This window comes from Nelusetta ayraudi, unplaced genomic scaffold (genome assembly GCF_046127955.1).
Source record: "Nelusetta ayraudi isolate G7.1 ecotype Tasmania unplaced genomic scaffold, CSIRO-AGI_Nayr_v1 ptg000042l, whole genome shotgun sequence".
NCBI classification, from domain to species: domain Eukaryota; kingdom Metazoa; phylum Chordata; class Actinopteri; order Tetraodontiformes; family Monacanthidae; genus Nelusetta; species Nelusetta ayraudi.
Window position 1 is genome coordinate 21,366,807 of NW_027466092.1, and position 23,194 is coordinate 21,390,000.

General features: G+C 47.7%; 1 protein-coding gene across 6 annotated transcripts in view; it reads left to right on the top strand.

The window, feature by feature from the left end:
* Positions 1–23,194, top strand: part of LOC142894212 (adhesion G protein-coupled receptor L3) — a 172,285-nt gene that overhangs the window by 132,344 nt on the left and 16,747 nt on the right. For all 6 annotated transcript variants that reach the window (XM_076035476.1, XM_076035478.1, XM_076035480.1 and 3 more), the window contains 5 exons: positions 2,039–2,215; positions 12,042–12,251; positions 15,490–15,710; positions 19,637–19,703; positions 21,555–21,646. In XM_076035476.1, coding sequence (XP_075891591.1) covers positions 2,039–2,215; positions 12,042–12,251; positions 15,490–15,710; positions 19,637–19,703; positions 21,555–21,646 — 767 coding nt within the window. The remainder of the gene's footprint in view (positions 1–2,038; positions 2,216–12,041; positions 12,252–15,489; positions 15,711–19,636; positions 19,704–21,554; positions 21,647–23,194) is intronic.

Genomic DNA, 23,194 nt, shown 5'->3' on the forward strand with positions numbered 1-23,194 from the left:
CTGAAGATGGGAGTGAGAAGGAAATCAGTAAAATCACTGCTGGGACCAGAAAATGAAGCTTCTGTGGAGAAGTTTTAATTGAGGAAAGGTGTAAAATATGACATGAAGGGAAAGAAAGACAAGACGCTCCGTCCTGCTTATTAGCGCAAACAAATAAAGCAGCCGGGACCTTTGAACAGGAATCTGTCGTTCCGCGTGTCACTGGAGGCCACTTAGTCATTGTTGGGAGTCGTGGCTTCTCCCTCCTGACTACATTATCTTCTCTTTGCTCCGACGCCCTCCAAATATCCCTGTTTTGTCGAGGAGCAGTGCCTCAGGCAGTTATAAGGGATCCGGAGCCACTGTGGTGGTGGTGGTGGTGGTGGTGGGGTAAGATAAATGTCAGGGGCCAATGTTGGAGCAGTTATCTCCTCAATTCACCTGCTTTAAGTATAATCTGTAATTTGGACCTGTAGATTTGTCCATTTTACTGTCGCTTTTTATACCCCCTCCTTTTTTCTTTTTTTTACTCTCGCCTGGATCAAATCCCTCCAATAAAAATCACCTCATTTGCAAAAAAAAAGCCTCCTTCACAGAAAATAAAGACAAAAAAAACACTGACAAACTGTGACTGGAATTATTCGTTTACGCTGCTGTAAACACACAGACATTTCCATACATTACACCGTGTGTTTAGTGTACACGGAGGATTGTGCCGTGAATCATTTAATAATTAGGATTACCGCAACGGCTCCGCCAATTAATTTGCCTCCATTGGTGGCAGCTGATGTTGTGCATCCGCAGCGCTTTGAACGGGAAGGAGCCTCTTTTCTCTTGTAAACTGGTGAACCAGTCAGAGTTAAGAGAGCGCTCTGATTAAATGCTCTCCGCCTCTCAAGGATTCCGTGCCGGCGGCCGTGTTTTCCTCTCGCAGATGATTTTTTTTTTTTTTTTTTTTTTTTTTTTTTTTTTTAATTCATTCAGCCCCAACCCACCCACCTCCCCTCCCTTTCATTCACGCCGCTGCAGGCTGCAGCTGCTGCCTATTATTTCTTTTACCTTCGGCTCAATTTAGATACGTGGGGAAGAAACGGACAGAAAACAAATTGGGATTTGCAATAAGTAAACGGGGTGGGTGGGGAAGGGGGGGGGGGTGATGTATTAATGACGATAATACTGCAGCAGTGGCTCTCAGACTGAATGTGATTATCTGGCCGCTGCGTGGAGAAAATTATACACACAAAGTACTACATTTTGCCTCCAGGCTCCATTAATTATTTACCTCCGCCTACTCCAGAACAAAGCGGCGGCGTGCCGTCCCTCTTCCCCGGCTCTCCGCAGCTGCTCCTCTCAGTCAGGAGGCTTTGCACGGCTGCTCCTCCAGGGGGACGGCGACGGCGATGATGATATGTGTCCTCGAGTTATTGTTTTGCTTCCCTGCCTTGCCTCTTAATTGGACCAATTAAAGCCATTAATGGGACGGAGGGTCACCCCATCTCCTCAACGCGGCGGCAGTGCAGCGCGGGAGCTGCGTCGTGTGAAGGGGAAAGTCAATCAGCGGCACATTTAGCCCCCCGCAGAGGATAAACCTGATGAGGCTAATCACCTCAAACAGGAAGTGCAAAGCCATAAAAAGGCTCCTTTCCGTGTTTCCGCAGCCAGCAGTTGACTTTGGAGGGATGGAGGGTTGGACTCTGCCCACTCTCACAGGCAGCGGTGGGAATCTGCGTCGGGGGGGGGCGGGGGGGGGGGTTGGGAACGTGCGTTTCCGCCGTTTTTGCAGATTGTTTCCGGCCGCTGTATCGTAGATTACCTTTTCCAGCAGCGGAGCCCTGACTGTCACTTGGCCAGGCTTCCGACGGGAAGCTGTGGTGCCCATTAAATCGCCGAGGTGATCCATTCTCACACAGGGAAAATTAAAGGGAAAAGGTCAGCACGCACACAATGAGGACGCGGGCGATGAGCGAGCAGGCGGCGGCGGCGGCGGCGGCGGCAGAGAGGAGCCTTTTTACTCTGCAGGTGTTTGTCTCACTGTTCTGGTTTCGTTTTGTTTGCGCAGCACTCCGAGGAGAACTTCAACCCCAACTGCTCGTTCTGGAGCTACTCTAAGAAAACCATGACGGGCTACTGGTCCACGCAGGACTGTCGCCTGCTGGGCACCAACAGGACGCACACCACCTGCTCCTGCACGCACCTCACCAACTTTGCGGTGCTCATGGCGCATGTGGACGTCAAGGTAGGGCGCCGCTCCTCCTCCTCGTTGCCGTGGCTCAATGGGCGCAAATTCCATCTCAAATTCCAAATTCTCCTCGTTGTGGAGTAATTGGTTTAATTGAAAAAAAAATAAAATAAAATAAATGAATTAGGTACAGCCAGGCCAGTAGGCTGATGTTGTCAAAGATTTCAGGAGGGTTTTATTCTTCCAGGATAATGTCCTGATCGATCTGGGGGGAAACAAAAAACTGTGTTCTGCTACTGTGGCAGTAAATTTAGGTAATAAGACATCACTATAGGAGATATAGAAAAAAAATAATGGTGCAGATTAAATTAAAGAAAATAAGTTTTGTTGGAGGATGAAAATAAGAAAGATGTAAAAACTGAGAGCCAAAACATTCAGGATCCAAAGATTATTTTGTTTTGTTAGAGTCCCAGCCAGGATGCAAAACCACCCATAGTCCACAGGGTTCATTTTCATATTTATACCCGTTTAAAAGCATTTGATCACATTTTCAAACCAAACATAACCACCATAGTAAACTACAGAAAGTATGATGGAAAATGTCACTCATGTACTTAAATCATTTGTTGGATTCCTGTCCTACTTGCTCTTAACTGTAAGGGGTATAATCAAGAGGAATGGAGAAAAGCCTTCAATTTGATCCAAGTGATCCAAGTGGGCAGTAAATACTTCCTCTTGACTTTGTGTAGATAGCAACGGTTTTATTAATATTTCTTCATCGTCTTATCCGCTAGCATATTAGCGTGGAGTAAAGGCTGCCTATAGGAAGGGACGGAAACTGAAGCTTCTGTTTTTTTTTTGTATGACAAGCTGTCACCAGCACAGTCTGAAAACCACACTGAATGAAGGACTGGCTATTTTCTTTATTTTTTTTTTTGCATCCATGGCAACAGCTACATACCGCCAGTGACCTCCCCGTTGTCATTACTCATTACCCTCCGTACAGCAGCTTACCGGTCGAACCTTGTTTATCTCTCAGCGGTATCCTTGAAAAATGAAAACAGAAAAGGGAACCTCCCCTGCAGCACGACCAGCTTCTTCACCGTTCTCTTGCCTCGCACAACCTGCACACCTCTCCTTGCCAAATCATCTTTAAGAGCTTGTCGCGCTCACCTTAAGCAAGTGCCTTCAGCGATGTTTTCTAACAATAATGGGTATCGTGAGTCTGTCAGTGTGCTCCTTAGAAATGGTCCTGGCCAGCACCTGTTGTTTGAAACTGTTGTTTTTGCAAGTTCCAACAAAGCATCAGTTTTAGCAGGAGGCTGGAATTGACTTAAAGGTTGAGCAACTTTGATTATGTGGGATCTGAAAACAGTCTTTTTATTCTGTTAATAGAATAACAGAATGAATGGAATACTTTTGGTTTATTATGTTTAATGTGATATGTTCTGAATTGCTATGGTTACTTCTGCACAAATGATTTACAAAAATGTTTTAAAGCGACTTCATGCATTTATTAATATTATTATTATTATCAATAATAATAATAATAATAATAATAATAATTAAAGCTGCAAGCAGCGTTTGCGGGACTGAGTCGCCGACGCCGACGCCTGCAATTGACCCCTTGTCCTCTGCGAACGCCCGGCGAGATCTGCTGACTCTGAAAGAATTCTATGTAAATGATGCAGATTTTTCACCTCCAGTTTTTGTTTTGTTTGTTTGTTTTTTGGATGAGGCTGTCAAATGTAAATTATAGGCCTTGATGAGACAAACACGTGGATGTATGAATGACTAGGGGAAACTGCAGCCATTTATTTGTGTGTTCAAAAAGAGGGAGAAGAGGTCTAATTGATCATCATAAGCCTGTGTATGCAAATTATGCACTTTTTACCTCCATTTTTTTTGAAGTGGCTGTCAAATGTAAAACATAGGCACAGACACGTGGATGTTTGAATCATGTCTGTAGAACTTTTCTAAAGGAAACTGCAGCCATGTATGTGTGTGTTGAAAAAGAGGGAGAGAAAGAGAAAGGCGTTAGGGCTCCCGACTAGCAGGAGCAGAGTTGGCTCCGCTAGCTCCGCTTTTGCAACCTTGGACACCTAAGCTTAGAACTCAGCCATTTCGGTGTCTACATGAAAGATATTGGTATCATCTTTCAGCTAAGGGCTTCAGCAGTCTAACTATGTATAGTTATCCGGGGTGTGAATAACGATGTAGGCGTGGTCAGTGAAAAAACTGACTTTTTTTTCTCATTGGGGTGATCTCAAACAACTCAAAATATCTCACTTCCTTTCTGGCATTTTTAGTTTTCTGGTGTTTTTTTTTATTTTGAAAGTTGCAGCATACACGATTGTTGAGTTCTGTGATTCTGGATGATTTCAAACAATTGAAAATAGCTAACTTCCGGTTTGTCAGGGGTCAAAGTTCAGAGTGTCAGAATATAGGTCTGTATCCAAGGAACGTGTGGGTTTTTGTCCCATGTCGTTTCGACCTTCCTAGAGGGCGCTAGAGGCTTTTTAATTGTTTCAGTGGGCATTTTGAGCGATTTTTGGTCAATTTTCAAAAGTGCATCAACTTTAGAGGGCCGTTGCACGAAAACGGTTTGAGTTATCAAAAAGAATTTGATTTTGCTTTCTGAGCCTTGTGTTTTTAACGTGAAAACAAAAAAGTGGAAATAACTCACTTACTGTTTGTCGGGCGACAAAAGTTAGAGCATACGAAATGTCGGGCTTGAAGAGACGAACGCGTGGAATTTTTCCCCATATTTTTTCGACCTTCCTATTGGAAGCTAGGGCCATTTCTAATTTTTGGACGCCTCTAGGGGGCGCTAGACTGTGGCATTTTGCCTTTTTGTCTTCATTTTCTTTCATTTTGTACCAGTTTCTACCTCTGTGCCAAATTTGGTGACTTTTGATGTTTTGTAAATAATAATAATAAACATACGAAGAACAATCGAGTCTTCGCCTGGCGAAGACCTGCTCTGATGAGAGCAGGCCTTCACTCTGGCTCAGTCCCGAATAATAAACATACAAAAAAAGAAGAAACGGGTCTTCGCCTTGCGATGACCTGCTCTGCTTCAGAGCTGGTCTAATCGCCGGGGCTCAGTCCCGAATAATAATAATGTTAGAATGACTTCTGCTGCTGCTTACTGACCATTTAAACTGTGTACACTGGGTGTATGTATACAAACATAGGCCCACACACACACTCATACACTGATTTGGATTTAATTCCACTGCGCAGACACAGACTGTGATGAAGAAAAATAAAACTTGGTGCAAAGTTTCAAAAGCGAGCATGGAACTGGAGTGCTCTGATATGTGAGATTATTAGATGCACTCAACAGCAGGGAAACTCCGGATGTGTCTCATCAGGATAATTATGTTTGAAGTCAATTAGTTCCCTGGGACGTTTTACTAATTCAGATATTATAGATGTTTGAACATTGTTACCCGCAAGATGTTTCCAGCCTTCAGTGTGTGTTTCCAGCCCAGAGTCTTCTTGATCTTCATCACTGTCACAGACTTTCCTGAATTTTCCTTGCTCAACTGCTCCCGTGTTACACACAACCGTTAGGTACCAAGGAGAGTTGGATCAGGGGACTGGGAATCACAAGGGCATCAGGTGCTCCCCACTCCCCCCCCCCACGTCCCTCCATCCGCCGCTGCCACTCAAGCCCTTTGTTGACTAATTCGTAGCTATGGAGCCAGAGAGCACTGAGTGATGCCTTCCGCTGATCCCTGCACTCCCAGCCGAGGAGCGCCGCCGGCAGCGCAAACAGCTGTGTGAAGAGATTGTGCGCTCTTTTGTGTTTTTTTCAAAATGATTGCAAATGGGCAGTGGGTGAGCGAGGCAGGGAGAGGGAGAGGGAGAGGGCAGGCTTCTCCCCCGTGACTTTCGCTCATGATTCTGACTTCCGTCGTGTTGTGATGGAGCCCAGCATGCAAAGATGCTTCAGGTGTTTTTCAGGGGAAAAATTGACCTGCTGACTTCAGTGAGAAAATGCTGCGTTTACCGTGGCCTGACAACGGCCAAACACAACACAACTGGCTAATGCGCCTTAGTTGGTGAAAGCAGCGGCAGGCATGGAAACAATGCAAATTCACAAACACAAACAGAAGTACCTTGTAAACAAGGTGCAAAAAGAGGATTGTGTTAGAAACGGGGGGGGGGGGGGATACGTGCTGCATGACAAAAAAAAACAACCATACTACATCTTCAGATGACCTACAAACAGAGAAACAATACATGACACAAAGGATGCAAACCAAGAAAACACATGCAATGAAAAAACGCTGCATAAACCAGCCACTAAAAGGGAAGTGCTCCAAGACTGGTTTATGCAGCGTTTTTTCATTGCATGTGTTTTCTTGGTTTGCAATCTGTTGTGTTTCGCATCGCTTCTCTGTTTGCAGCGCATTTGATAATGAAGTATGTCTATGTTTTTATGTCTTTCAGCATGTTTTTTTGCTTGCACCACAGTCTTTTTTTTTTTTTGTACCTTGTTTAGACTTGTGTTTGTGTTTGTAAATTTGCATCATTTCTATACATGCAGCAGCTTTCATCAACTAAGGCGCATTAGCCAGTTGTATTGTGTTTGACTGTTGTTGGCCACCGTAGCGTTTGCGGGTGGTCCCGTCCAAATTGCTCGAGAAATCAAATAGTCGCGTCAGGACGTAAACAGGACGTAAACAGCGCAGATGGCCAACGTTTCATCTGATGGGGGGGCAGGAAATGAGTTTTTAAAGAATCTCCACAGGCTCCTGAGGCTCCTTTTCTTTTGAGGACCCTTTCTTTTAAACGTACATCCACTACTTGTATAAATAGCTGGTGGGTGTAGAAATGCAGATGGGGAGGAATAGACAAAAACGGATTGTTAACATGGGATGGACTTGGATAAAGTCACAAATTACAAAATAAAGTATTAAATGAAATGAAATTAAATGAATAAATAAATGAATGAATGAATGAATGAATGAATGAATAAATAAATAAATAAATAAATAAATAAATAAATAAATAAGAGCTAAACCCCAAGAAATATCGCACTGTTACGGTTCCCCCTAGAGGCCATTATTCACACGGCTGGCCCATGAACCTGCTGGTAGGTGCCACTGTTCCCAGCGGCACCAGTCGGCATAAATCAGCGGAATGGCACGTCGTGTGGCGGAGGGGCCGCTTGTTATTTAGGCAGCATTCATCACCGTCCTCATTCGAAGTGGCACCTGCAGACAGTCACCGTGATGAGGTCGGACGGTCAAGGTTAGTTTTATGGCGCCACGCAGCGTCGGCTGTGAGGGGGATAGAGGTGGGATCCAGAGCCGGACGCCACTTCGTCGCGCTAGTGTTGTAGTCAAGACCGCACTGACCAAGACTGTGTGTATATATATATATATATATATATATATATATATCGAAGAAAAATAACATCAAAACCGAAAAAATGACCACAAGCTCTTTTTTTTCATTGGAGTTTGCTTCTACACACATGGGACAGCAACATTTCTTTTCACAAGGGAGTCTTTTAATGATTTTCTTTCACATTTTGCTGCTTTGCCAGCTGTTTTGAACGATTTAAAAAAAAAAGAAAACAAATTTACTTCATGAAGTTAAAAAAAAATCATTTAACTAGGAATAAGGGGGGCGTGTCACAAACAGAGTGAAACCGAGGCAGCAGCTGGATTCTTTTCTTTTATTATCGTGTGATTGCAGTGCTGGCAGAGTCTGGACAGGTTTTGATCAAAGATCCCGAGTCCGTCCAGTCCGAGACCGAGACGAGTCCCAGTGAAAATGCCTCAGAGTCCCAGAAGAGATCCATTAAAAAGTGGTCTCGAGACTGATGTTGAGACCAAGACCAATCTCGAGTACACTCACCGCTGCCTGTGTGACACCCAGCTCCTGCCACGGAAGGAACCCCGCCCCCCTTTCCCCCCTCCCCCATTTGGATGTGACGAATGCACTCGGGCCAGTGAATCACGCCCCAGCCCCTCCCCTCCCCTCCGCTCCCCACCCCGCTGCAGACCATAAATCCTGGCTCGCACCGCGGCTGAACTTGTCACATGACTCCCTGCAGTGGGCTGCTGCCCCGTGGCGCTGGCGGTTGCCCCGCCCGGCCATATTTTATGAGTCAAAGCTCGGCGCTGGAGGCATATGGAGAGATTTATGCATTTTAATTGGATTGGCTCGGCGGCCCGGCGCTACCAGCGCCTCTTTGAGGCAGGAAAGGCCTGCGCTCTGTTCTCCACCCGCTGCTCCTCTTCCGTATCTCCGACAGGCACTTCAGGTCATTCAGGGCTTTTTGGGTGTTCTGTTAATGGAGAGCATATGATGGGATGTCGGGTTCGGACGGCTCGGTCCACATTGCCACACGGCTGTTCCCCCTCTTCCATCTCCTCCATCTCCACCTCCTGCACTTCGTCCTTCAGCTCCTCCTCCTCCCACTTCCATCTCTACCTCCCGCACCACCTCCTCCACTTCCTCCTCCTCTACCACCACCACGACCTGTTCCTCCTCCTCCTCCTCCTCCTCCTCCTTCACCACCTCCATCATCCAATCTCTTGCACCTCCTCCTCTTCCTCCTCCACTTCCTCCTCCTCCTCCACCACCACCACCTGTTCCTCCTCTGCCACCTCCATCTCCACCTCTTGCACATTCTCCATCTCCTCCTCCTCCACCACCTCCATCATCCAATCTCTTGCACCTCCTCCTCTTCCTCCTCCACTTCCTCCTCCACCACCACCACCACCACCTGTTTCTCCTCTGCCACCTCCATCTCTACCTCTTGCACGTTCTCCATCACCTCCTTGTTCTCCTCCTCCACCACCACCTCCATATCTACCTCTTGCACCTCCCCCTCTTCCTCCTCCACCTCCTTCTGCTCTGTCTGAACAGATCGTTCTGTGCGACATGCGAGCACATCGGGAGCGGAGCCAATCTCCCTTCTGCAGTGAAGAATCAATGTGTTTAAGAGGGAAGCAGGGCAGAATGTTGCGACGAGAGATTGGAAGACAAATCGAATGTGCACAAGTTGGACACGTACCACTTGGCTGCTGCCCTGGTGACCCAGTAAGTGGATCTGGGAGTAAATGACGTCCTGCTGCAGAGTCAACCCCCTGCCCCACCCCACACACACAGTTATTCCCGTTGTGCAGTGCGGCTGAGGAACAGTGGCTCTGCGGATCGCATCGTTCACCATCCTGCCCAGGTGGAGAAACTCACCCCCCACCCCCCACCCCCCCGCTCCCAGCAGCAGGACAGGGAAGCTGGGCCAGCAGCCGATGTCTGGGCCCTACTCCGCCTCCCGCCACAGAGAAATCGTCCCACAGTGAATCCATCACCCAAGTGTGGAACCCCCCCCCCTGCCTCGGAGTGAAGATTGTGATGAATAGAGCCTGCAGTGAGCGGCCAGACCCAGCAGACCCTCTCGCCACCCCATGCCCCTCCCCCCGGTCTCATTAATTCCTCCGTAATGCAGCGCAGAGTGAAAAAAAAGCGACACACCTGCGGAGGCTGCACCTCCAGCAACATCTGCTGCTGCTGCTGCCACCCACTGTGTAGGCCCCACAGGCAGCGAAGGGGGAAAAAAAGAGTAAAAAAAAAAAAAAAAACAATCCTCACACTCTCTCTTGGACGCTGGCCGCATGCAACATCTTTGCCGTGCAGGACCGCAGCTCACCAAGGCTAAACAGACCCCCAGAGTCGAGCAGCGCTGCTGCCGTTGCTGTGCCGCCGACCCTTAATGATCAGCAGCCCCCCAACACGCACACACACACCCCTCCCCCAACCACCAGCTCTTACATGAAGCTCCTGAAGGCGCTTGATTCTGTGAGGTGGGAGCGGGGAGAAAACAACAGCAACAACTAAACACATGACATCCTTCCTGCTGACTGGTCCGAGCGTGATTTAAAGAGGGTCTTGCCTCGAAAGAGAGAGAGAGAGAGAGAGAGAGAGAGAGAGAGAGGGAGAGGGAGAGAGAGAGAGAGAGAGAGAGAGAGGGAGAGAGAGAGAGAGAGGGAGAGAGAGAGAGATGCGCTCCTTTCGACGGCGTAAGCAAATATTTTCCGGGGCTTCGTCTTGCCGTCACTCGGGGCTGTACATCGTTTGCCCGTGTTAGGAAATAGCCCGTGTGTACTTAATGTGAAGTACCCAGCGCGGCACACGCCATACCGTATGGGCTCGTGTGCATTTAAAGGGTCATTTTTGGTGTCAGTTTTTTTTCTGTGTTTTTTGGGCCCATGAGAAAAGCCTAGTTTAGGCTTCTCAACACTGTCAAACACCAGGCTGCCTGTCAGGATGTGTCTCCTCAGCTCCTCCACTCCTCTACGTCTCCTTGTCTTAATTAACCCCCGGCAGAGTAAAACAGGGAGGGAAGTCGTCCTCCCCTCTCACACTCTCCACCCTCCCGGGAAATTAGAAAGTCTCAGAAGCTGACCGAAAATGTTTGGATGGCGTCAAAGCGCCGGGACGAAGGTGTCTTTCAAACCTTCGTCCCGGCTTCTCTTCACGCTGAAGAGACTTTCATTGAATGGCCGTCTCGCTCGGGACATATCTCGGGGGGTCCTTTCAGTCAGGGGGCGTTTCTTCGAGTCGCCTCGTAATGCTGCACTTTTCTGTGATACAGTGCTTGAGAATTGGAGAGATCTTTTTATTATTATTTTTTATTTCACCCGTTCCTTTGAAACTTTAGTGCTAAAAATGAACTAAACGCTCCTCATGTGCTGCTTTCTAATGATTTTCAACCAAATTGTCATAAAACAAAGCATTCAAAGCTTGCAGTTGAACATCTAAGGTTACATCTTTCAACCACTAGGGTCACCGTTTTAATGATTTTCTTATTAGAGGTCCAATATTCTGTGGAAACAGAACAGGAAAAGGGTAACAACATGGGGCCTTTCGATCAATTTAGTTAAAAATAAAGAAAGAAATGAATAATGAACAGTTTGGCCGCCAGAGCACCGTCTGCTTCTGCAGCTCCACAGGCTGCTGTGTTTGAAGCTTAATTACAAGTCACTCAAAATCCAGAGTAGGACCTAAACGACAGGACGTCACCTGTAACTCATCGCTAATCACATTTGTTTTTAACCTCCCCCCCCCCCGACCACCCCCCCTCTTTTTTTTATACCGTGGCAGGTTCTTGGCAGTAAAGCTCCTTCTAATGTGTTTGTTTTAATCCGTTTAGGTCCACAAAAGGGCATTCGTTCTGCCGACTGGGCACTTTTAGATGGCTCTGCCGTTAAACGCTCGCCGCTCAAGTATCCCCTTTGTGCGTCTGGCTTTTACGGCCTGGATGTAAATTCCATTTCATGGCTTCTGGCTGAATCGCTGGCGACCCTTATCTCCTCCCGTGAAGGCACAAATTCATCATCAGCAGAAAAAAAAGGGGGGGGGGGGACTTTGTTTTACTTTTTAAATGTTTCTCTCACCGCCCTGTAGCAGTGGCGGTGGCGGTCGAAGCCACTGAGCCTGTTGTGGTTTGATTGTGTTTGTGTTACGCTCAGCCTTCGCACCTGCCCCCCCATCCCATCCATCCCACCCTGCTCACTTTGTTTCACTTTGTCACCCCTCCAGAACCAAACAATGGATGGGGGAGCGTTTTAAATTGATTCCTGCTGACAAATTTATGACTCGTATGTGCCACCTGTGGGTGGTTGTGTATTGGTTTATCGAATGCTCGCTTGAATGCACCTCACCCTCAGAAAACAGTAGCAAAAGGAAATGGAAGGAACGTAACTCAAAAGGTTTAGCTCCTTATGTTTGCCGCCTTTTTATTTTTAGCCTTTCCAACACATTTTTCCCGAAGTGTCGCTGTGTATAATGAAAACCAATATTTGATTTTTTTTTGTTTTGTTTTGTTTTGTTTTGTTAATTCTCCATCTGGCAGAACACAGACCCTGTTCACGACATGCTCCTGGACGTCATCACCTGGGTGGGCATCCTGCTCTCGCTGGTCTGCCTCCTCATCAGCCTCTTCACCTTCTGCTTCTTCCGCGGCCTCCAGAGCGACCGCAACACCATCCACAAGAACCTGTGCATCAGCCTCTTCATCGCAGAGTCTCTGTTCCTGGTGGGGATCAACCGGGGCGACCAGCCGGTAAGTCTGGCCACAGGTGTCTGCAAGCACATCTGATTTGTGAACGCAGATGCTGCTGGTGCCCTGGAAAATGTTGCTTTTCCACTTTTTTTTTTTTTTTCTCGCAAAAGTAAACAGCTCTGTCTGTTTGCAGCTCTTGTCTGTTTTCGAGTCTTTATGTAGAACTCAAGCAGTGTCAATGTTGTGTGTGGTGCTATGATTCAGAGAAGTAGCATCGCTGAGTGAGGACACACAGTATAGGCCAAGATAATTCTCATAATTTCCATTGTTGTAAAAAAAATAAATCTACACATCATGTGTTTTTTTTTGTTTTTTTTATGTATAAATGTCAGAACCACCAGAGAAGCAGGCGTCTCTTTCTCTTTGTCACTGAGAATCACATGCACACACACACGCACACTCTTAGGGCTGCTCCCACACACACTCTCACTCTCTGCACAGCTGCCAACTGGCTATTAAACCAGACTGAACCACCTCTCAGTCGGCTTTTCCTCCGCCGCAGCTCTTTCCAATTTGCCGACACTTCAGCTTTGTTCTGGATTAAAGCCGTTTCCCGTACCCTAAACCTTCTCCCTCGCTGTAATAACTGCAGTGCGGATTCAAGTCGCCCGCCAGAGCTCAGCGGTGGTAGCAGGTGGAGACGCGCTGTCGCTGTGCCGCTGCACGCACGCGTGTCTGTGTCTGTGTGTCAAAAAACCCACAGCCCGGAAAAAGACTGGGTTTACTTGTGTGCAGAACAGCAACATGCTTTATTCCACCCACAGCATCAGGCCATTAGGGTTGTGGACGATAAACCGATGCAACCACATGTCCGGTTCAGGAAGTGAGCGATACAGCTGCATCAGTAGCAGCCTCATAAATAGATTCAAATTATAAATGAATTGTGTGTAAATGAATCATGGATCAGGTATCGCGAGACGTTCAATGGGTTGGTGGCATCACACACGCATCAGCGTCTCTCAAACCCAGACCTGAAGCTGCTCGCTAAACGCCGCAGGTGCCTTTCCTGCTAAACCTGCCTACTTTCCAGCTTCCCATAGCGACAAATCTAGCGACTTTTCCTGGTGTTATAGGAGACTTTTCTGGTATTTTGGAGACTGACGTGAAAGCACGTATCGTTCCTCAGCAGTTCTTGTTTTTTCAACGAGCAGCAGGTGCTACAGCGAGCCCCTCCTCTGCCCCAAAAGTAGTGACAGCCGGTCACAGCTTCGAGCCGCACGTGGCAATTTTGGACTCCACGCCTATGCAGAAAATGAATCGCGCACGCCCTTCTTTGCAGAGCGAGCTGTAAATGTAAAGGTTTATTCATTGTCACGTTAAAGAAAAACACTGCATTTGCCTCAGTCACTTACTCACCCTGACTTCCAAGAAGAACTTATAGTCCAACAACAATCTTCAGTTGCTCAGGCTATTAAGATATTGCACTTTTTTTGGTCAATGTTTAAAAATAAATACATTGTCAATGTCATTACAATGTCATTTTGTTTTTCTCTTTCGTATGTGTGTTTTTTTTGCCAGTGCCATAAAGGCACAATGCTTTGGGATATTTGGTCTTTTTTGATAAGAATTTGGTCATATTTGAAAATTTGAAAAACTGAATAATAATAAGAATGAAAGTTGTTGTTTTTTTTTATAAAATATCTGCAACAATTATTTATCACGGTATCAAATTGTATGTATCGAATCGATTTGTATTGAATTGATTCATATCGAATCCGTCTCTAGTAAAAGGATATCATTTTTTAATCAAATCGTAACCCTTCGAGATGCATATTGAATCGTTTACCACAGACAGATGTGCAACCCTACCGGCTGTCATGCAGGAGTGGTGGTGTGGGTGGACGCGTTGAGAATTAGGTGGACTCGCTTGCTATTTTCCACAGGTTCAGACTTTGTTTGCCATTGGGCACCGGCACGGTGTTAAAGTTAATTTTACCAAACTGAAGAAAAGCCGTGTTGACATTTGACCTTTCAAAAAACCTCTCTCGTGTCTGGTACTACCTTGAAGCTAGCTAGCCCGCTAGTTAACACACAGCTTGGCTATGTTGGCTGTCCAATTCATTTGCTGCCATTTAGCTAGCGCCATCACCAAACTCATACATCTTTGTGGCATGATTGTCATTGACATGATTGTCCTCACGACACAGCAACAGCGTGATTGCCGACCTTTCACAGGCAGGTAGTTCATCTTGAGACACGTTTGATAACATGTTGTGACGTGGTTAATAAAATAATACAAATGTGTGTAAGAAGTTTTGATCGCAAAGGGGGCACAGATAAGAGAAGAAGTACACTGTGCCTATAATGACAAGTGGATAATGAGGGTCAGTGGGTCGAGGCCACTGTGGCCCAGCCAGAGCTGCCCATCCTATATATGAGTATGAGATAAAGTACAACGTTAGCTTGGCTGGTGACTCTGCTGTCTCAATGACTTCCATGTCTGTGCATTTATGATGGCATCAGACAGCCGCTTTAATTATCCCATTACCTTTGCTGGATCTCGGGCTTTGCTTTACTGACTCGTGGAAATATTAAACAATCAATCACCCCACTAAAAAAATAACAAACCACCACTCGCACTTGGCGGGTTTATCCGCGGAGCCACGTCCCGTGCCAAGTTTAAAAGTCAAAGCTGTATAGCCGACGCCTTCTTTTCTCTTTCCATAAGGTTTTATGGGCCGGATTCATGGCCCGCCTCCGAGATCACTCTCCTGTTCTGCAATTAACGTCCAGTCAACCTCTTAGTGGCGCGACGGGCTCCATTTTAGCCACCGTAGAAGGGAAAAAAAGTGATTTTGTGTTCAATTGTGCCAATAATGGGGGAATCCGGTGAGCCGCTGTGTCTTATTATTGTTGGAGAAGTCGCTGGCACTCGCTGGTCCGCATGCTAATGACTCGTCTGGACTCGTCGGAGCCTCCGTCAGCCCAGGAAGTGTGTAAACCGCATTAAGTGGCCGCACCTGGCCGCTGTGTAAAAACTGATGAGCTCCAAATTGCTCTTGGACGCTTGGCTTCGCTCTCTTGTATCTGCCGGTCGCCAGCTGACGGGACCGCATGGGCTCGTTGTCTGAAGGGAGAGAAGCTGCCAGTCACCACAGGCAAACATCCAGCCACTGCCTCCAACCCAGACTCTGTGTTCAGAGGACATAGAAATGACAATGCCATGCTTAATGTTTTTTTTTCTCCCTCTTCTTCTCCCTCCCCTTCTGCCCTCTTCCGACTGTCATGCACGCCGCAGATTGCTTGCGCCGCCTTCGCCGCCCTGCTGCACTTCTTCTTCCTGGCGGCGTTCACCTGGATGTTCCTGGAGGGCGTGCAGCTCTACATCATGCTGGTGGAGGTGTTCGAGAGCGAGCACTCGCGCCGCCGCTACTTCTACATGGTGGGCTACGGCGTCCCGGCGCTGATCGTGGCCGTTTCGGCCGCCGTGGACTACCGCAGCTACGGCACGGAACGAGTGTAAGTACAGGCACAGGGTTTTAAACCTGTGCCTTTAAAATCAACAACCAAATAGATGTACACGTTTTAATTTGTCAAATTTAGTTTGAATGCATGAGGTGCATGGAGAGCTTAAATAAGTGTGCATGTCCCCATTTGTTCATCCACCTCCAAAAATAGGAAATAAATAGAGGTAGTTGGGATATTTCTGTAATCTGATGTTTCCATGGCAGATATGTGCAACAAAGAGCTTGTTTTCTCCTCTTCAGTTCAGCCATTCTTAAGGCTGACGGATGTTTGACATTTTGGGAGGGTTTTTATTTTCAATCCAACAGCTGTTATGTTAACAGTCAATAGTTTTACACAAGTCAGTTAAGAGTTTTGCCACAACTTTTGGAAGATGCTCTCCCTCATTTCTGCTTGGAGGTCTTGATATACCGCTGCTGTATTTTTTATTTTTCCAAGCGGTTTACTTTCCACTGACATTGGGTTCATTCTTCATCTCAGTTTCCTCAATCCCTTAAAATATGTTAGCATATCTCTGTCTCTGCCTTCCATTCAAAGTGAAAAATATTTTTACAGTTAGTTTTTTCTATTGGTTAAACATTTCTTTCTAAATCGCCTAAAAAATTCTCCTGCTAGCGTTAAAACTTATTTTCTATTTTCCCAGAACATGGCTTCTGCCTCAAAAACGAAACAAACAAAAACTGCAAATAGTGGCTCCATCGCTGCAGCTCATCATCAACTTTTAATGAAGTGGAGCGCTTACTCAGAATGTGTATGTTCCCCCGCTGCTGAACTGACGTTGCGCTGACAGTGAAGACACGCAGTCAACGCTGGTGGACGGCAGATGATTCCGCTGTAGACGTGTGCAGAGAGACGGGGATGGAGGGAGGGAATGGGGGGGGGCTCCTCCAGTCCCTCCGTTAGTCTCTCTGAAAATAATGAAGAGTGGCATCATCGCGGAGCTTCCTGGGTCTTCACCGCGCCGCCACCAGCAGGAACGGCGGTGGAACGGCCCGGCCGAACTTCCGGCTGATGGATGAGGCCTCGGCTGCCACCGCCTGAGCCCTGACACCAAGTGAATAATTAAAAGCTGCCACCAGAGGAACAATTAGATGCGGGACTTTGAAGAATGAGGGAGGGGAGCGGCCGTGTGACACGTGGCAAGGTGATGAGACGGCCGGGGAGGGCGTGTTGGAATCGCGATGGCGGGAAAGTTTTAGGGAAAAAAGTCATTCGTTGTCGTTGGAGGGCCGTTGATGAATGATTCCCCCGAACTCAAAGACCAACACCTTGCCGTTGTACCTTGAAGTGGAGCTGTGTTTTGCAGTGGCACACACTCTGTGCACTCCAGTGAGCCTGCAGATGGCCGCGGCGATCAAGTGCAGCTGAAACAACAACAACCGCGGCGTCCTTGAGGCCTGACAGACATGTTGAACGCATTCTGTCATTGTAACTCATCGGATGGATGGATTCATTTTTTTTTTTTACCTTTACTTTTTTTTGGGATGGCTGGAATTTATTTTCTTTTCCGCTCCCAGACTGATGCAACCTGCAAAACAGCAGCGTCTCCATCTGCTGCTGTGCTTGTCGTCATCCTTGTTGTTGTTGTTGTTGTTGTTCTGGTGGAAAGCAGGAAAAGCACAGCTGCTTCAAATTCCAGCCCATTGTTTTCCGGTTTGTCTTCATTATGACACGCGAGTTCCCTGATGAGTGATGGAACGCCGTCGCTGGTCCCCTTCGTCCAAACGCTCACTGAGCAAGGTCTAATAAGGCCTAATAAAATGGCCCAATGAGGACGTGTACAGTGTATAAGACCTTCAAGGTTGGGGGCGTTGTGTGTTCAGATATGCCCACTTCTGCAGAGTACCGGTCGTAGCCGTGACACGAGCTGGCTGGCTGGGTGGGTGGGGGTGGAGGGTGGGGGATGGGAAGAAAAAACCAAGAGCCCCGCAGCTCCGGCTGCGCAGCGACTCCTTAAATCTCTCAGCGATCTTAAAGAGAAAAGGCGGCGATGAACCAACAATGGGACCTTCAGCATAATTCACAGCCACCGTGATTCCGAGCGTGTTCTTTGATGAGCTGCCAGCGTTACGAGCGCGACATGCCTCCTTTGTTTGCCGCATCGCTGGCGTCTTTGTTGCCCCTCTGTAAACGCGTTCCTCCGCGCCACCCACCCACCCCCCCCACCCCCACCTCCTTCCCCCGCCCCGTCGGCTGATAGCAGTGGAGGGGGAGGGGGGTATCGAGTCGAGGCACAACAAAAGAAGCGGTTGATGTTATTTTCTGTTTTATTTATTTATTTGATCCCATCGCGTCTTTGCCGAGCGTTATCTCGTCCTTTGTAAGCCAAAAAAAAAAACTGAAACATGAACCGAATCGGCTACCGCGTCAGTTTTTTTTTTATTTATTATGCGCATTATTTTGATTTGTCAGCTAAAAATACTTGAATCGCTTCTCTGTTTTTTGAAATGTTTTATTGTTCCTGCCAAAACAGTGGAGCCAGGACATAATTGAATCACAACACGGCCGCTTAAGTACAGTAATGAAGTATTTATACTTCGTTGCTTCCCACCTCGGTTTGTTTTTATTGCCCCATATGCTGCATTTTTACTTCAGAATGTCGGTGAATTGCAGCCAGTTCCGCTTCCTCTTCCTTTCGGCTTTAATTTTACAGCGGCCAAAAATGGAGGCTCCTGTTCTGCTCCAGCCAACGGAGATTAAAAGATTAATAATTCAACCAGAGGTCATGAATCAAGTTTTCTTCTTCTTCTTCCTACCCCATCCGAGCGTCCGTCACCTTCCGACACCGCTCGGTGTTTAGCTCCGTCGAGGACGCGGAGGAAGCCACTGATCGGCTCTGTTTTGATCTGAGGTGCGAGGTCGCCGCCGCCGACATGAGCGCTGGCGCCGTCGCAACAGTGCACAGAACGTGCGGGCGGCAAGTGTCTGCCGGGGTCGAGGTCGGCCGGCTTTTTCTCCCTTTGGAGTGATACAGTGACGACTCAGTCGGGAGCTAATTGAATCATTCATGAATTATCGTGCGCAATGGTAATTTCCCACATTAACCCGGCAAATTGGAGCAGAGCAGAGGTGGAGAAGAGCGGCCGCCCCCCCGAGAGTCTGAGCTCCGCCCCACCCACCAACCTTTTTAGAGGTAAAGGTGAAGGACGCCCCAAACTTACCTTCCGGCCTCGTTCCCGCCAACACATTGAAGCCCCCTAGTGGCTGTCTGTGTTTATTTTTCTTCTGATTCTAATTTTTTCAGTTCATGTGAGAAATGTTGATTTGTGCAGCAACAAAGAGCTTTAGATACAGAAGGGTAAGCAAATAATAATGTACAGTTAAAAAAGGAAAACAGCGGCATGACAAAAACAGCAAAACAAACAAAAATAAATAAGGGGGGTGGGGTTGTGTAATAAGAGATCATAATGTGTTATGCGTTCAGCGATCCTAGGTTTTGTGTTCGGATTGGTGTCTCAAGGCTCTTTCATGTTCAATAAATATCGTTCCCATTTCAAATTGAAGCTTTCCACCCTGTTTATTGGTGTGCATGGTAAAAATCTGGCTACGTGAATGTGCCAGAGGTTGTCGAGGCAGGGTGAAGAATGCGTCCATTCTGAAATATAAGTTTGTGCCCCAGCATCAGTGCTACCTGGAACCCATTCTGCATCACGGGGTGGATCGAGTAGGGGCAGGTCCCCTGGAATATACAGTCTCTGAGAGAAGGCCAGGTCACGTCCTATAATCTCTGTTACGTCTATTATTGTGACTTTCAAACCAAAAGTCTTGTTTTTTGACAACTCCACAGCCTATGAGTCAAGGTGTCTTTCCCATCCTGGCTTCTCCAGAGGCAGCCGCTGCAGCTTCCTGTGTCACGTGTCTTCTCAACTCATCTCCCCTTCTCTTTCTCCCTCCCTCCCCTCCCCGTCTCTCCCCTGCAGTTGCTGGCTCCGCCTGGACACCAACTTCATCTGGAGCTTCATAGGACCGGCAACCCTGATAATTATGGTGAGACACCACCACCGCGTGCCCGCTCATTAACCCCGCTTAGCCTGCGGGTCATCTCTTAAATGGTCCCGTCCCCACCTTCCCCTCCGCCCCCCACCCCTTCCCTCATGGCCCCTTGTCCTCTCTCCCTGAACGCCCCCGCCGGGCACGGCGCCACCGCGGAAAACAGATGAGGGGTGGCGAGAATATATTGCACCTCGTCGCCGCGGCTTCAGACATTTTTTTTTTTTCCTCGCAGTGGGTGAAAGAAAAGCGAGGGAGTGCGGGTGAGGATCGGGGGGGTGAGCTCCAGAGTAATGCTCACGGCGATGATGATTGATCCCGCTCCCTTTCCTGCCTTCATTCCTTTCTTTTCCCCTCCAACATCCTCTTTTCTTGCGGAAAGACAATCATGTGTTATGCAAGGACGGCACCCACTCGCTATGCCATCTCCTTTTAGAATGAAGGGAACGGCGGATGTTTTTGAGCGCGCTCAGCCTCAACAGCGAACCAGAATGGCGGCGGACCTTCTTCAGCCGTCACTTGGCCCTAAATGTTCCACTAATACACAACCCCAAAATAACACAATAACACTCATCTCTGTGCTGCTGGGCTCCCGATTCCAAAAGCACACTTAAAGCTCTTTCATGCTCCACTTTGGCGTAATCACTCACAATGCATGTCTGTGAATCACCCTCTCTTTCGCTCGCTTGCTCAGTCTCTCTCTCGGAACACACACAAAGAATCTCTTGTTATATTTTAGAAATAAAGGCTGGAACTCAGGTCCAATTCGGCCTCTGGGGCTTTTTTTTTTTGTTTTGTTTTTTTGTTTTTTTCGAAGAGGATCTCTGCAAAAAGATGCATCGCAAGTTGTCAGAAAGGCACCTGTTTTATTCTCGCATTCTATTCCCAAAATGCCACCTGTAAGACCAGAGGAAGGCAGAGGGACGGCTTGATAATTGTCGTGTTCTAGATCGTGATTCCTCCCCGACAGGCGCAGATTATGCAAAACCTTCCTCACCGCTGATCTCTGGTGTCTCCGTCCTGTTGCTGAACTCACCAGGAGTGAGAGCAGCCCATCCTTGAAAATCTCTTCTTCTCAGAAAGTGAACACTTTAACACCAAGTACTTGAAATTAGCCGTTTGTGATGTCACAAAGGGCACGGTGGCCTGTCCCAGGTTAGTGACGACACCCCCGGCGAGGCGTTGGTCGATCCCTCTTCAACTTCCTTCTCCCGAACAAGTGCAGCTCAGCTTCAGTTCTAGCTGCAAGCTAACTGTTTGTATTAATTATTATAACAATCTGCAAAAAGGGTTAAATATGCTGTTTTTCTCAAATATTATAATATACTGTATGACGCTGCTCCACTGGAATCGAGGGATCCATTGAACGTGGGACCTTTTTCCCCACTGTTGTTTTTTTCAATCACGAGCAGAGCTGAATGTTGCCGCCTTCCATTGTGATTCATCTGTTACTCGACCGAAATCGCAACCCGCGGCGAAACATATTTCCCACCCAGGTGTCGACTGTGGAGCTGTGGAAGCAGCAGCAGCAGCAGCAGCAGCAGCAGCAGCAGCGGCAGCAGCAGCAACTTATTCCCCGCGGTTTCCTCTAAGTGTGAATATGACGAGGCGAGTATGAAGGAGTCGGTGGGAAGCGGCTCCCTGTTAAAAGTCTGCAGATGTCCCATCCCGCCGCCTGCCGCTCGGCCTTGTGGCGCCCGCCGCTGGATTTTGCGCTCTGTTTGGCAAAGTGGCGAGCCGAGCCGAGTGGGGCTGCGGCGCCGCTCGCTACTAAGTGCTCTTCTTTAAAATGGAACGCCAGTGACACGTTCCTGTTCTCTCTCTCTCTCTCTCTCTCTCTCTACCCAGCTCAACGTAATTTTCCTGGGCATCGCGCTCTACAAGATGTTCCATCACACGGCCATCCTGAAACCCGACTCTGGTTGTCTGGACAACATCAAGTAAGAGCCTCCAACATGGCAGCCTATTCATTTCATTGAATATGGCGGCCAATGCCATGCGCAGTACTGTCACTTCCTAGCATGCATCTGGAACACACATGAAGCACCAGGACGCATCAGCCAATGAGAACGGGTCGAGACACGGCACATACTTATGTTTCACATACCTTTATGATATTTTTTTGAAAGATGAAACGTTAAAATCTACAATAGAAAGATGTAACCAAGTTTCAGGTCGAAGAAGGTCGTCCTGCTGTTTTACAGTTGTTTATTTATGGACTGCGCTCTTTGGGGAAAAATGCTTTTCCAGCTGAATGGGGTTTTTGGCTGCAGTACCTCGAGTGGCCACTGGAAAAAGAAAATCGCTGCATCCACCATGTCCAGTTCTTATAATACGTCCATGGCTTCAGCCGCCCACGAGCAGCATCGCCCTCTAATGGCTGAGACAGGTTGGTGCTGGTGCTGCTGCTTCACCTCTTGTTTTCTGGAGTTCAGTGAAGCGAGAGCTAAAAGAGACTTTTCTTCCTGTTACTTTGAAGTCACGCCAGCATTCAGCCGCTTTATCTCGCCTACTCCTCCCTTTTGATATTTCGAAACCTCGTTTAAAGCACTTATGGTGGAGAGCGCTCTGCCCACAGGAGCGCCTGCCTCCCATCAGGTGGAAAGGTTGTGTCAGGCAGGCAGGGGGCGCAATCAAACAGATATCACTGTGCCACATCACGCCGTCTTTATCCGGGCTGATGGGGGATGGGGCGTGGGGGGGGTTTTGCGGGGGGGCAGAAAGGCCCATCTGATAGAGCTGACCTGCCACTATCTGGGTGTCAACACGCTACACATGAATATGCATATTGTCTGCATATGTGTGTGTGTGTGTGCACGTGTGCACGCACAGCCTGCTTATCTGCTCCTGCCTGGCTTCTTGCAGATAGTGCGACAGCTTCAGGGACAATACGACACTAAAAATGAACTGCAAAACTCAAAAGAAAGTCAAAAGTTTTCCATTTGATTCTCACAAGTTTTAAAAAGCACATTTTCTGGGGCGTTCCGGGGGAAGAAATGATTAATTTCGCTATGATAATTGAGCGATTACTTTTGAAGGTAAATAAAAAAAACTTTTAATGTTCCGGTTATTTTGATTTTGGTAAAGAATCATTCTGAGCGTTAATCCAGCTTGCGTTGAAATTGCTGGTGTTTTTTTTCCGGCCTCGCTCCTCTCAGTCCTGACGTTGAGCCGCCGCAGCTTGCTGTTGTTCAAGGCCGACGGGCTGAATGGATGTTGTGAAGTTGTTGTGCCGCCTGTTTGCCGTGATGGATGAAGAGCCTCTGCTTTGCTTTTCTTTTATTTCTGTATGACCTCCTTTATTTTCCAAGCCGTTCCCGACACATTAGTCTACTTTATGGGCAAGGCTAGGGTCTCTGTGACATCACATCCCCGTCTGTCTGGACTGGGCGGCCTTGCCTGCCCTCCTCCTCCTCCTCCTCTTCCCCCACCACCGCCTCCTACTCTTCCCACCTCATCCAGCATATACTGGAGGGGTGCGGCGGCGC